The following is a 15,230-nucleotide window of genomic DNA, read 5'->3' as shown; positions in this document are numbered from 1 at the left end:
GTGGAAAGCATCGGAATGGGAATCTTGGCTGTTATTTGACAGTGTACCATGCCTACAAGGGATACTCAACGACGAATGTTTCGACTCTTATATTTTGTTTGTTCGAAGCGTTAACACCCTGCTGAAAAGCGAGATCAGCGAAGCAGAGCTTCGAAAATGCGAATGTGATCTGCTTCAATTTGTGGGAGAGTGTGAAATTCTGTACGGGGAGGAAAGTAATGACATTCAATCTGCTTCAATGCTGCACCTATGTGAATCGGTTAGACAAAGTGGCCGCTATGGGCAAGTTCAACATTTCCTTTTGAAATAGAATTTTTTATTTCAAACGCCACATCAATGCGCGAACCTCACGGTGTAAGCCATCAAATTGCAAATTTAGTATTAAAAAAACAATTTATTAAATCAAATATCAACGATGCTTCAACGGTGCCTGCTTGTCGTAATTACTGTCATAATTTATTTAAACCAAATCGTCTGGTAAACTACGTGAAAAGTGATAATGGTGTGACACTGATCGGTACAGGCCGACACGACAAAAAAAGATTCAAACAGTGATGATGAATCACCTAGATGGAGTACAGATACCGGTTAAAGTATTAATCGATGTATTTACAAGGAAATCGTGTTGCCCCGCAGTACCTCATACATTCGTCCACAAAAAACAGATGATACTGTAGTACAAATAAAATCAAAGAAAATAATTAAAATTTACAGCTTTGTACTTGTCAACAATACATGTTACCTATACGGTCGTGAAATGTTAATAACTCCGTGGATGTTTAAGGGAAGAGTACAATTGGACCATCTGTTTGAAGTACAAGACACAGAAGGGGATGTACTAGTTGTTAACGCCGAAAATGTTCAAATGCAAAGTAATACACTTTTCTACCGAATCAAAGACTACATCGCCTTCTTTCCCAAAAATTTGGGAATGTAGAAGATCAACTTCCTGTACATTAAAACGCTTTGTAAAAATAATTTTTGAATGATTTTTTTATGTACTTTGAAGTCGTGTTGAATAAAACAAGGTCCGTTATTTTAACAATACAAAAATGGATTTAATTTTGCATACACACAAAAACAATCTTTGGCAGGCAACAATGGAAAATAAAAAACAAAAAAGATGGAAGTAAAGAAAAGGAAAGTTTCTGTTTTGAAAGAGACACAGAAGAGAAACGAGAGCAAATAAACAGTTACAAAAAAACATCACAACAGCAAGGTGATTTGCTAAAAAGAGAAAGAGGCATAGAGAAGAAGATAATGAAGAAGAAAAAGGAAATAAGGTCAGTTACATTAATAAAATTTTTAATAATTGTTTAAGGGGGAAACCTGGTTTAGGAGGCTTAAAAAATGCATGATTTTCAGAAATTTTTTTCTCAGCTATAATAAAACCAATCACTTCCAAATTTTAAGGACGTTTTTATTACTTATTTCAACTGAATAAAATAATTTTTTTATTAAAAAATATTGACATCTTTGTTTTAAAAATGGAGTCATGTTGGTAGTGCCAAGCCGTGCAGTTGTTCCACTGTGTACACTCTAGCGATTGTAATTTTTGTTTGAAACCAATAAATCATCAATTTTTTTCTTTAACTTTATGTAATTACCTTCTAGTTAAACCAAAAAAATTAAAAGAAAAGCGAAAATTGAATAATTTATACGACTTGGAAAGAAAGTTACGATTTTCACGAAAAAATTTCGACGTTTTCTTCCAATAAAATTAGTCTAATTTAACTTTTTTCAAAAACATTTTGGTTTAACTAATAGAGGTACTAATTTATAAAACAAGCCCAGAAACAGTTCAATCGATTTATTAGATTTTTCTCTATCGTATACACAAACTAAAAAAAACTGTTTTTACTAATGAAGAGTGGGAATGTAAAAAAATAGTGATAATTGAAAAAAATGTAAAAATGCTGTCACCTCATAACCATATTTTCTAATATAAACAGTTGTATAGGTTATTTGTACGAAATGAAATGTTCCCACTCTTCAGAATACGTGCACAAACAATAATGTACCGTTGAAATTGAGATTGAAAGCCTGTAAAAAAAATGTGGGCTTCGAAGAAATCGTGTAAAATATTTTCCACAAAATATACACGCAGGCTGATGTCATTTCGTTAGACAAAGACAGATAGAGGAAAAACAAAATTAGAAATGTTGACATTAAAGTTTGCGGAACAGATGTATATTTGCTCCACGCATGACTTTCTCGAGGCTGTAACTCGAAAAGTACTTTGAATTTCGGCCTAAAATTTTAAAAGGATATTCTCAGATAGTGCTACTATCGATTAAGACAACTTCTGGAAATTCGATTTTTTAGACCCTATAAAACCAGGTTTTCCCCCTTAAGATATCACCTGAAATTGAGCACATAACGTATATTCCAGAAAGGTGATAAAAGATAAAAGTGTTAAAAGATAGTAAAATTAAGAAAAAGTTGAAGGAGGGCATAGCGCAACTGAATCAATCGGAGGTACGTTAGAACCGTAACAAATTGTAAAAAACTTTATTAGACGAGAATTTATACTATCGCTGCAAATATTCTCTTCATTTACAACTTTATGTTAACTTTTCAGATATCTTCATCAGATGACATCTCAAAAGATTCTAAAGTGAGTAGCAAATTGTAATTGTTATCAACTTATTGTTAGTTCAAACAGGACCTCCTTTCATCAAATCATGTTTTCTGTAGATTTCGGACAGTGTTGCGACACCCCATACAGCGTCTCCGATAAAAAGCGTTGAACTGTCGTCAAATAATTCGTTTACGACAGATGAATACCCGGAAAAATTTCAAGTTTTAAAGTCCCCTTTGGTTGAGGTTTCCTTGGATGGTTCATTAATGCTACCTCCGAACAGTGAATCTCAAACAAAAGATGCGACTTCGTCGAATAAGGCATCAAATTTTGATAAATTGGTCCCTCCTCCGTCGGAGCCGGAGCCGGAATCTGCCGGGCTTTCAAGCGTGACTCACTCAGGTTTATCGAATTCGAATAATAATAACAAGGTGTGAAGGCAGAATTACTATCTATTTTTATCTACTATGAAGTTATTGAGTCACAATTTGCAATGTCCTTTAAAAAAATCTATTATATCCTCAGCATGCAAAACATTCTAAAAGAAGAAATCGCATCTTACAAAGAAGCACGCCCGTAAAACAAGCCCGTAAACAAGCGTAAGTGAATGCAACTGAGAAGAAACCCTTGAAATTGTAGAAACTTGCTACTGTTTTATCATAACACATTTTCCATCATCATAAAAAACTTCTTAATAAAGCGGAAAGTTATGAGGAAGCAATATGCAAATATCTGAGTTGGTGCAGGGGTTTCTTTCTTCATTTGTGTCTTATTCTGAATACTGTTAGATGAGGATAAAAATGTATATATCAGAAATAAAAAAATATTGTATTTATAGGATAAATCGCGCTCAAAGAAGATAGAAAAAGAAATAGAAAAAGTGAATATTGCTGATTGCCTGCAAAAGCTAAATGAAAAAGTTGAAAAACTAACGAATAAATTTGAAGAATCGGAACAGTCACGTAAAAAATTTGAAGCATCAGTATTGAAATCCCTCAGCACGATAGAGAGCAACTGGAAGCAGCTACAGAGTAAGTACTTTTTGTTACACGATAATGGTGAATATTCCAGTCTCCATCCATGCTATTAAAAAAAAATATATTACTAAAAATATATGGATAACAATGGCTTTGAGAGTCTCGAACACGGTTGTTAATGCGTGTTAATAAAAATATTTTAATTTTGTGATGATGTCATTAAAAATGTCATTAAAAAAGTATTTCTAATTGTGAAAAAACTTTCAGTCATAATATTTTTGTCGTTAAAGGTATTAAACGTCCTGATTTATTAGGTCAATGAAAGTAGTTTACTTCCAAAATTGTGAAACAAAATTCTTTGTACATGACTCCGTGTTATTACATAATAAATATGTATAAAAGTAGGGGAGACCGGGGCTAAACCGCCAACGGGGTTGAACCGCCAAATCAAATATCTCGGAACCTGGTATATTGTGCGAACTCGCTATTAACATTGTAAACGCTGCTTATGGTACCCATGTGACCAACGGAGTTTCGGCAGGTTACCTGCCGTGTTATGATTTTTACGAGGGCAAACGTGTTTTCGTGGTGAAAAGTGAAATTTTCTGCGCGTGGAAATTTTGTAATATCTGCAATAATATTTGCTTTCCAAATCTTGAGGTACGTGATTATAAATGCATGCTGATTATAAAGAGTAATGCATGCTGAACACGAATCCAGTGTAGATTTCTATTATTTCATGGGCGATCAAACTTGAAACTGATTTATCCCGGGGGGGGGTGGCGGTTCAACCCCGGCATTTTTGAGATTTCAATTTTTCCACCGTTGTCGTTTTTGGTCTATACTAGTTAAACAAAGCAACATAGATAAAAATTTCCTATATAAATTTGTAGCTAAAGGTTTACTCTTTACAGTGGTGTACCACATTTAACTAAAATTATTTATTTTGTTGTTAAAAATTGGCACCGAAAAAAAAACTGGCGGTTTAGCCCCGGCCTCCCCTAATTTAAAAAATTACAGGTGCTCGTACAGCAGCAGGCGACAATAACGAAAACGTACATCTCGAAGACATCAATAAACCTCCGCTCCCGGGATTTATCCGTAAAGATGGCAATGAAGAAAAGGTAAGCCAAAGTATATTGAATTAACAGTTTGGTTGAATAATGTAGTTAGGCTGCAAATGTCATTTCCGCATTAACATGTGGTTTACATTCGCTTCTCTTCAAAATGCCAACGCATTTTTGCAAAAAAAGAATATTCTGAAACTGCTATCTTTCGCATGCTCTTAACTTCCGGCTGCTTCATGTCAGCCTATGAAAAGAAGTTTATTACATGGTGTTTTAAAGAATTTATTTTGAAAATAACAGGTACACTGTGGCCAGAATATTTGGATAAGTAAAATGACCTATGACTGCCGTGTTTAATGCACGTTCAGACGGGATGTTCGTAAAAAATATGGCTCTCGCTATTTTTGGGGATAAGGAACTGAAAGAATCGAGCGTAACAGGTGCACCATCCAATCGCACCAAGAGTGATCCGAAGCCCTCGCTGAATCCCACAAAGGCACTTGCTGTTCGCGGTAAGTATCCATTTTTATATTGCATTAATAATCAAGTTAAATTAATCGTTCATCTCTACGTGACATCGGCTTAGGGGAGCACTTTTTATTGACTTGTAGTCTTAAAAATTAATGATGCCACGAAACTTTTGTGGAAGCAATAAAAGAAAAGTTGCCAAATGTTCGGAAACCAATTACTTTTTTAATTAATATATTTACACGGGCTTTTTATATATTTATATATTTACACGGACGTTTAAAATATTGGATTACTATCCTTTTCTAAAAAGGAGATGTGAAGTTTATTGTTGTCGCTTTTCCGCGATGCCGATTGGTTCTCTTGCTGCGCTTACTTCATTTGCAGCTGTCATTGTATATTTTGACAGTTGTGTATAATAGGGTTAATAGTGAAATGTTAAAGATAAATAGCGCGCGCGTAGCGCGCGTCTGTAGTGTCTAGTGTATTCAAATAACGGGTAGAAAAGTCATTTTTTTAAACACCACCGAACAACCACTCTCGTGTGATTTCTATAGCGCTATTTTTGTGTCGTACTCACGCGATCACGTATTTTTTAGCCTTTTCTTAGGGTGACCTGCATGTAGGTCACACCCCAAATCGTTAATCCAATGTTTTAAAAGGCATATATTTTTCTTGAAAAATTTTAAACATGATTGATGCACTTCGTAAAATTTAGCGTTTACCCCAAGATATATACCCTCCAAAAAATAATTTAATTATACTTTTTGTTACTGTCGGTTGGTGTTCCATATGATATAACCTTCATAGAAGTAAATATATTTTACAGATATATTTAGGTACTTTTTGGAGTTATATCGTCGCTATGATAAGGACAAGATTGAAGAGTTGGTAGGGGATTACCAAACGTTTATAAGACAAAAAATCTCTGACATGAACAGAGTCACAAAACGCGTCGTGAAGACGACAAGTAAGTTAATAGATTTATAATTTTTTGTAGACAAGAATAGGACGAGCTAACCACGACTTACTCCCAAGGCATGATTTAAGCCTATTCTACAATTGCATAAACGTAGGGTTGTAGGATTAGGAGTGGTAGTAGTCGTGGATGTTGTACAACGGATCAATCTACAATAGAGTAAAGATACGTTATAAACTTGATTACAGCAACCTGCAAACAGAGTGCAGTTTTTTGTTCCAAATTTGGAGCAGTACTTTCTTCGATAAAAACGGTAAAAACAAAAAACACTACAATAAAAAAAAGAATTTCCAACTTGAGATCTTGAGAGTTGTTTTCACGTGTATTTCGATAAAAAGAATGATGGCGGCGTGGTCACGTGAATAACAGCACTCTGGTTAGTTGGCTCATATGTTTACATCTGGCGTAGTCGTGAAAGATGAAGTTCAACCATCTTCCACAACACGCTCTACAACCGGAAGTACCGCTTTACAACCACGCCTTACAAAACTCTTACAACTATTTACGACCACGTTTATGCAATTGTAGAATAGCCTTTATTTCCAGTAAAAATTTAGTTTGATAAACATTTTAAATTTTGAAAACAATAGGGGTATTCAAATAAGTTAAAGTTTAACGGTTTGACAGGTTATGTCGGGTTAAAGTTGAGTAAAAAGTTAATTAATTAACTTTGGGCGCGTTACTCTTTAAGGTTATGCAAAATACATAAGTGACTCATTAACCTATCACATTAATCTTTGGGTTAAAAGTGTAAAAATTAACTTTTTACTCGACTTTAACCCGACATAACCTGTCAAACCGTTAAACTCTAACTTATTTAAATACCCCTAATATAAAAAGTAAGTTAAAGGCTTATGTGTGTTGTAGACAAAAAAGGACCAAAAAATAAGAGCGCACCTCCAGATAACTGTGACAAAAATCGTAGCAACAGCAACAGCAGCAGCAGCAGCAGCAGCAGCAGTAGCAGTTCTCCCTTATAAAAATGTGCCCTTCATTGCCATTAAAAAATGCCATTGAATTCCCATTGTTCCAGACGCAATGGAAATGAAGGCATTTTTTCCAAAGATAAAAAGTTCCACACAAAATCCCATTGGTATTGCTATTGGTATTGCCACTGGTTTTGCCGTTGGTATTGCCATTGGTATTGCCATTAGCATTGCCATTGGTATTAACACTGGCAATACCAATGGGATTTTGTGTGGAAATTTTTATCTTTGGCAAAAATGCCTTTATTTCCATTGCGTCTGAAACAATAAGAATTCAATGGCATTTTAATAAATGGTACTATTTTGTCTTTAATATAAATGCCTTCATTTCCCATTGCCTTTGGTTCAACGGACAATCTAATAGGAGCTCTTGCCTTAGGCGACTAGCGCCTGAAAATATCTGCCTCGGTGTCCCGTAGGGGGTCTCATACATATACCAGTCCGTCCCAAACCTTGAATTTGAGAGAATGCATGAACGATGCGACGCCTAGCGCCGTCGATGCGAACTGCCGGTAATACAGTTACCGCGCGGGCGTGATGATGATGCAGCATGTACATACCACTGGTGGCGCGAACCGCCACATTTACCATTGACGAATTTCCATTACAATTCACACTAAACAAATTAGCTGAAGGTAGAAAAATTCCATACAAATTTTATCCTTCATGAGTCATTGGCAGTTTCCATTACGCCCGTATGGAAAAGGTTGTCATTCGAATCTTGCCATTGTGTTTCCATTCATCTTATTGCCACTCAATATTTTCCATTAACTTTTCCATATAATTCGCATTGCAAGTTCCATACACAAGTTTTAACCTTCATAAGCCATTAGCAGTTTCCATTACGCCTGTATGGAAAAAGTTGTCATTCGAATCTTGCCATTGCGTTTCCATTCATCTTATTGCCACTCAATATTTTCCATTAACTTTTCCATATAATTCGCATTGCAACTGTAGGGCAACCATACATTCCCACTGACCGCCATTGAGCACTCAAGGGCACATTTTTGTAGCAGTGACAACAGCGATGACAACAGCGATGACTGATTTGTCATTTTCCCCTTTTTCCCTCTTTTTCCCCTTTTTCTATATTGGTAGAATATATATATTCTACCTATATAGAAATTTAATCGCGGTTATACAGGGTGTCCGAAAAATCGCCTACTCCACTTCGGGAGGTGATTCGGGACCCAAAAACAAGCAAAAAAGTTCATACAAACATAGGTCCGGAAATGAGCCGTTTCCGAGTTATAGCCACTTTTATGTTCAAAAATCGAAAATTTTTATTTTCAATTTTTTTAAATTACAATTACCAAATTCTCTCAAGTTTCTGTCTACATTTCGAAAAGACGCTATTCCCGGTACATCTCGATTTGGAAAAGACTGGATGTATAATCTTCTTGCCTCGGCAGCATTACTTTGAGCAAGACCATACATAAGATGCATATCAGCTAATTCATTAAAACTTACACGATCCATTGATGAATACGGAAAGATTAGATACAACCTAAAAGTAAGGTGTTGTTAAATAATAATTTGAAACTTATTGAAAAGCCGTGATTTACTTACTGATTTTGAATAGGCGTGAAAACTACTGATTTCAAGCAGCCGTGAAAACAACTGATTTTGAATAGCCGTGAAAACAACTGATTTTGAATAGCCGTGAAAACAACTGATTTCAAGTAGCCGTGAAAACAACTGATTTCTTTTAAAAATAATGTAATCGTATTTACAAATATTGAAAAATTGAAAAAAAATAAAAAAATTAAAATTAAAAAAATTAAAAATATTTAAAAATAAAAATTTTTAATTTAAGAAATAATTAAGAAAGAGGGATGCCAAGCGGATTCTAAATTACGATTTTTGAACATAAAAAAATGGCTATAACTCGGAAACGGCTCATTTCCGGACCTATGTTTGTATGAACTTTTTTGCTTGTTTTTGGGTCCCGAATCACCTCCCAAAGTGGAGTAGGCGATTTTTCGGACACCCTGTATATACGATATATCGTATAATAAAGATGATCATTCGAGATATTATTTGATATTGTTATACGATACTATTTGTCCCACGTTACATTTCTTTTTTTTTTTACCGATAATATATCGTACTCACATTTTTTTACTGCTGTGTACTCGGACTTGCCGCTATCATCGGTTACGCTTTTTTATAAGATTTGTGTTTCATTATTATTTCGCTGAACTAATCGAACTTCGTGAGCGGCTGTCATAGCATATTTTGACAGTTGTGTGTAATATTAAAGCTAAATAGCGCGCGCGAAGCGCGCGTCTGTGATGTCTAGTGAAAATAAAAAAAAAACGCTTGCTCAGTTATAATACGCTAATCATTGTCTAAAATATTAAAAGAATTATTTTTTTAGCTGAAGCGTTTGCTGAAAAACGATAACAATTTTGCGCGATAACAGTGTCGAAAAGAGCTGTATTATTTTGCTTCAGTTTGACTCGGTTCAGTGACGTTTTAGAGAATACGCGCCCCTTTAATTCGAACGAGCGGAAATATCTTGTTGCTCCTCGAGATACATTGTCAGTGATCAAGCGCAAATTAATTCCGTTAATCGTTAGCACGCTATTTACTGTGCTATACCGCATATATTGACCTTCAGCGTTGATTACTTGATGTCATGATGATTATGTGCTTTACGGAAAATATCAATTGTAAATGCCTACTTGCTTATTAATAGAAACTGTTGACACGTCCATCGCATCACGACGCACGAGTGCTTTAATAAATAATAATGTGAATACGTGGATACCATAATGTAAATTGAGCAATAAAGAAGCGATTCTGGTCGGTTTTCTCGCGATCATAAAGTGTCCCAAGGTCGCATTATAACAGCTGCGATTCAGTTCTCTTATGTAAGCGAGATTTGACTTTGAAGAATGCAAAATAATTCGAATCTAAATCGCCGTGAGTTTATTTTTAAGTTTAGTAAAAAGTATTACATATAAAAGTTTCGAGTCATGTTATCCTCGCAAATTATCTGTAATTTTTATGCGCTTTTTTACGATGTCTGCAAAAATCGTACTTTTGATCGTACTTATTTTTCGACTCGGAGTCGGGTCGAGTCAGCAAATCGAATACGCTATAAGTGATTTTCGTATAAAAATTATTAAATGTATTTGACAATTTAACAATTTATTTATCACGATAGAATAAATAGATATTACAAAATCATTAAACAGTAATGCGTATTTATTTAAAAATTATTATAATATTGTTAAAAATTATAAGTATTAATTTTAATATACTTATTTGATGTAAAAACTGTTTATAATTAGAAAGTAATTATTTTTTAATTTTTAAAATATCGATAATTTTGTTTATTTCTATAACGTATTTTTTACTTGGTTTCACGTTTACAACGTTTGTTTACAACGATTGAAAACATTCTCGTCCTAAAGTAACTGCATCGGAAAAATCAAATGTAAACTGATACTTATTTAACCCGTATTTACTGATACAAACTAGAGTGAGGTTTTAACAAAACAAAAATGCATACCGATAGGTGCAGATAAAAAAATTATTTGCAAATACGGATAAATCGTCGAATGACTATTTTTCGACCCGAGAATCCATATAGCGACCGATTGAAGGCAGTCTCATCTATAAAAGTGGCTACATTTGAAAAATCCAATGTAAACTAATACTTAATTAATCCGTATTTACTGATACAAACTAGAGTGAGGTTTTCACAAAGCACAAATGCATACCGATAGGTGCAGATAAAAAATTGTTTGTAAATACGGATAAATCGTCGAATGACTAATTTTCGACCCAAGAATCCATATAGCGACCGATTGAAGGCAGTTTCATCTAGAAAAGTGACTGCATTGGAAAAATCCGATGTAAACAGACACTTATTTAACCGTATTTACTGATAAGAATCGAAGCTTTGTATTGAGGTCGAACTTTTCACAATACGAATATGTGCATATAAAAAGTACTTTGCAGATACGGATTCACACGCTCTTTGAACCAAAGATACTTTTTAAATTTGACAGTCCATATACAGAATGATTGCTGCCGAAATCTGATTAAAACATATACGTTCCTCTATAATCTCTATATATTGATCGTGTTGTAAGTCCTGATAAAATCCTAGCTTGTAAGTGCAAGTTTATTCCGATTGAGTTCAATAAAAAATTTAAATCTTAAGGTATGTGCAATTGCTGATTAAAAACGATCAAGTCATTAAAATTATTTGCAATTGCAGATAAAAGACGACCAAAGTTTGAAGAATATCTGCAATCTCAGATTGACCTGCGCCGAGTCTCTTTGGAGTTCTATCTGTTTGTATCAGTTGTGTATAAAATTTGATTGAATCAACAAATTCCAAAAATCATCAATTCTATCAGAAGTTATGAGAGATTCCAAGGACAAAAACACATTATTTTCAGATAGAATATATTTTTTTTATCAGTTTCTATCGGTTCTTTGCAACAGGGATCTCGTTAGGCATTTTTACATTTTTTTCAATTATTACTAATTATTTTACAATCCCACTCTTCATTAGTACTTAAACTTTACTCCTGTAAAAGGATTTTGCGATCTATGAAGCCGTTTCAAAGAACGAGCTTTGAAAGATATGTGGTACAGATATCTCTCGTTAGGCATTTTTACATTTTTTTCAATTATTACTAATTATTTTACAATCCCACCCTCATTAGTACTTAAACTTTACTCCTGTAAAAGGATTTTGCGATCTATGAAGCCGTTTCAAAGAACGAGCTTTGACAGATATGGGGTCCGATTCTCTATCTACAAACGTATGCGTAAACTCTGCTCTAACAGAAAAGCTGCAAGCTTATTGGCTAAAAACTGTGCGATAGCCAATCAATTTGCAGCCTTTCTGTTAGAGCAGTGTTTGCGCATACGTTTCTCGTTAGAGAATCGGGCCCATGTGGTACAGATATCTTGTTAGGCATTTTTACATTTTTTTTTCAATTATTACTAATTATTTTACAATCCCACCCTTCATTAGTACCTAAACTTTACTCCTGTAAAAGGATTTTGTGATCTATGAAGCCGTTTCAAAGAACGAGCTTTGACAGATATGTCGTACAGATGCCTCGTTAGACAAGGACAGATATCTCTCGTATTATTATTCCTTTCTCTATGTATGTAATTTGCATGCACCCATTTATTCCTCTCTCTCTCTCTCTCTCTCTTTCCTCTCTCCCTCTCTCTCTTTTAGTACACTGGGTAGCGTACACTTAGTATGGTAAAATCAGGATTTTTTGGAATTCTAGGGTATATTTGAAGAAAGAAAAACGGTAATGTTATTTAGGACAAAAAACTCTCTATTTATTATTTCGTTGATAAAATGTTGGGAAAAACAAACGAAAATACATATATAAATGAAATATATTATTTTTTTTATTGTTATTGTTGAAAGTAAATAATATTACATAAAACCGTAATGCAATTGAACATACATATTCATACACACGCACACGCATACGCAATCGCACATACATACGCATACGCACATACATATATTATTTTTTCTGTGGGCCCCAGGCCCCGTCCACGATGACGATATCACGGACATGGGACGTCTCCAGGATCATGCTCCGATTACTTTGTACTAACAATAATAATAATTCTGCATAAATTTTTATTTTGTGCCTTTATATCATATATGTATTTTTCAAGCAAAGTGCATTTGCAGAATTTATGCGATGGAAGATGTATATATACACACCCACACACACACACACACACACACACACACACGTGTTTATCTATGTATATGGGGCGTTCCACGCCAAATCGGACACTATTTGGGGGTTTTGCATCTCCAATTTTTTTGAAAATTTTTTATGTTATAGTATTGGTTGAAAGAGGCCTCCATGATTTTTTTCAAATTTTTTTGTCGAACCGTTTTCAAAATATTGATTTTTGAAAAATTACGTTACTTTTTTTTAAACGCCCATAACTTTACGAAAAATGGGCCAAATAGGACGTTTTTTTCAAAATTTTTCTTTTTAACACACTTTTGATAAAAAATATCAAAAAAATTTTTCAAACTGTATTTCTATAAGATTTTCAAATTTTTGACACAAATTTTTGATTTACAAAAAACACGTACTGATCGATTTTCTCCAAAATTTTTTGTAAAAAACTATCATCGATTCCACAACTTTTAAGCCTAAATTTATAATGAGATAATGACGGAATCTATTTTTTTTCGATTTTTTAATTTCCATCTTTTATTTATCCGTGCTGAAAAATATCTGAAAAAAAAAATAATTTACACAGGAACTACTATTAATAATTATCTGAGACATAGTGATTACTAAATAGTTTACAAATTGATTTCAGGAAAAAATACAGTTGAATTAAAGCGTTTATTATGCTTGATAAATTTTTTTTTATTAAGTAACGTTTATTTTCTTACACGTTTAAATATTTTAAAAATTCGAGATTCAACAGATGATGAAAATTGTTTAAATCTCAAAGTGCCTTCTCCGTCTGGAATTACACAATAATATTTCTGCGTTCCTGTTATTGTCTTAGCTCTAATATATCGCTTGTCTAATGATTCTTTGCTCTAAATATAATCTTTGTTAGAGAAGAATTGCGCATAGATATTTGGCAAAGAATTTGATTTTATCGCCCAGTTATATAGTTCTTGAGGAGTTGAGATTTGTTCGTCATATAGAAGTTGAAGACCGGAAATAAGTTGGCGCTGCAAGTTTATATTTTTTAATGAACTATAGCTCAAACGATTGCTCCCTAATTGCTCCCTCAGAATCAACAATTGCTCCCTTTTTAAAATTATTATTTTTTGAAATATTTAATAAAAACAAAAAATTTCTAATTTTTATTGAAAAACATATTTATAATAATTCTATGCAACTAAATCCGGCATAGAACGATTGCTCCTTCATTGCTCCTTATTGCTCCATTATAATTTTAATGATTTATTGCATTTTTATTAAAAAATTAACAAATTAATCATTTCACAAGTAACGCCGCCGCCGCCACTATCGGCCGCCTATTGTAACTATGGCTCGGCAGCCACTGGCGGAAATATTCAAACGTAATATAATAGCTCTATAGTTCATAACTATATCTCAAAGAGTTTAGTCAACATTTCCTATTGATTTTCGGTAGAATAACTATTTCTCGCTTCGCTCTATTGGGATTTTCAATCGCTCTATTCGTCGCTGCTTTTCTGTCTTTTCTGTAAGAGCTGCAAGTTGATTGGCTTAAAACAAAACTCGAACGCAGTTCTAGCAATGTGGACACAAGGCTTAAATGCCCATCTACAATAGGTGTTTTAAGCCCTAAGCCCTAAGAAATTTACCAATCACAGTCAATTTATTCTCTTCAAATTTAATTGTGATTGAACAATTTCTTAAGGCTTAGGGCTTAAAACACCTATTGTAGATGGGCACTAAGGCTGAGTTTCCACTGAGCGCGTCACGCATCGCGTTATCCGTCGCGACCAATCAAAACATCTTATTTTATTACATTATTTGTAATGGGATGTTTAGATTGGTTAAGCCCCTTGCACAATGCCAGACAACAGGCAATAGAAACAGGAAATAACCAAAAAATCGTTAATTACAACCTAAAAAGTTCGAATGCTATGATTGGTTGGCAACAGGCAATAGGCACAAAATTTCCAACGTGACGGAAACTCTGTGTCTATTGCCTATGTCACTGTTTATTCTGCATTTATACCTGATTTCTGATTTCTATTCCCTGTTCCTATTGCCTGTTGCCTGGCATTGTGCAAGGGGCTTTAACGACAGATGACGCGACGCGTGACGCGCACAGTGGAAACTCAGCCTAACGTCAATAAGGGCTCATGCACAATGCTGACAGGTGGGCAATTAAGGAACAATCGTTTTATGTTGGATATACTTGCAGAAGACTGTGAGAAATGTATTTTTCCAAGAAAATAAACAGTTTCTTTGCTAAAATATCATACAAAATTAATTATACGAATGGAGCGATTGAAAATCCCAATAGAGCGAAGCGAGAAATAGTTATTCTACCGAAAATAAATAGGAAATGTTGACTAAACTCTTTGAGATATAGTTATGAACAATAGAGCTATTATATTACGTTTGAATATTTCCGCCAATGGCTGCCGAGCCATAGTTACAATAGGCGGCCGATAGTGACGTCGGCGGCGTT

At 34.2% G+C, this 15,230-nt stretch overlaps 2 protein-coding genes across 2 annotated transcripts in view; both read left to right on the top strand.

Annotated features, from left to right (window-relative positions):
- The window catches only part of LOC139814871 (uncharacterized), a 10,494-nt gene extending 7,453 nt beyond the window's left edge, over positions 1–3,041 (top strand). The window contains exons 3-5 of the mRNA XM_071781370.1: positions 2,407–2,478; positions 2,582–2,617; positions 2,698–3,041. Of these exons, the coding sequence (XP_071637471.1) occupies positions 2,407–2,478; positions 2,582–2,617; positions 2,698–3,018 (429 nt within the window). The 3' untranslated portion in view covers positions 3,019–3,041. The remainder of the gene's footprint in view (positions 1–2,406; positions 2,479–2,581; positions 2,618–2,697) is intronic.
- A 326-nt stretch (positions 3,042–3,367) lies between these two features.
- LOC139814800 (BEN domain-containing protein 5-like) lies at positions 3,368–11,231 on the top strand. The gene is made up of 5 exons (XM_071781301.1): positions 3,368–3,612; positions 4,579–4,682; positions 4,926–5,137; positions 5,923–6,063; positions 6,940–11,231. The coding sequence occupies exons 3-5, from the start codon at positions 4,966–4,968 to the stop codon at positions 7,050–7,052; spliced, it is 426 nt and encodes a 141-aa protein (XP_071637402.1). The 5' UTR covers positions 3,368–3,612; positions 4,579–4,682; positions 4,926–4,965; the 3' UTR covers positions 7,053–11,231.
- Positions 11,232–15,230: the final 3,999 nt, after the last annotated feature.

The sequence above is a fragment of the Temnothorax longispinosus genome, chromosome 6 (genome assembly GCF_030848805.1).
Source record: "Temnothorax longispinosus isolate EJ_2023e chromosome 6, Tlon_JGU_v1, whole genome shotgun sequence".
Lineage (NCBI taxonomy): Eukaryota > Metazoa > Arthropoda > Insecta > Hymenoptera > Formicidae > Temnothorax > Temnothorax longispinosus.
This window is presented reverse-complemented; position numbering and strand designations above follow the sequence as displayed.

Excerpts from the sequence above, each read along its gene's own strand:
- LOC139814800 (XM_071781301.1), top strand. The coding sequence starts at position 4,966 with ATGACTGCCGTGTTTAATGCACGTTCAGACGGGATGTTCGTAAAAAAT. Across the intron at positions 5,138-5,922 it reads AAAGGCACTTGCTGTTCGCG|ATATATTTAGGTACTTTTTG; the intron begins GTAAGTATCCAT and ends TATATTTTACAG. Across the intron at positions 6,064-6,939 it reads ACGCGTCGTGAAGACGACAA|ACAAAAAAGGACCAAAAAAT; the intron begins GTAAGTTAATAG and ends TGTGTGTTGTAG.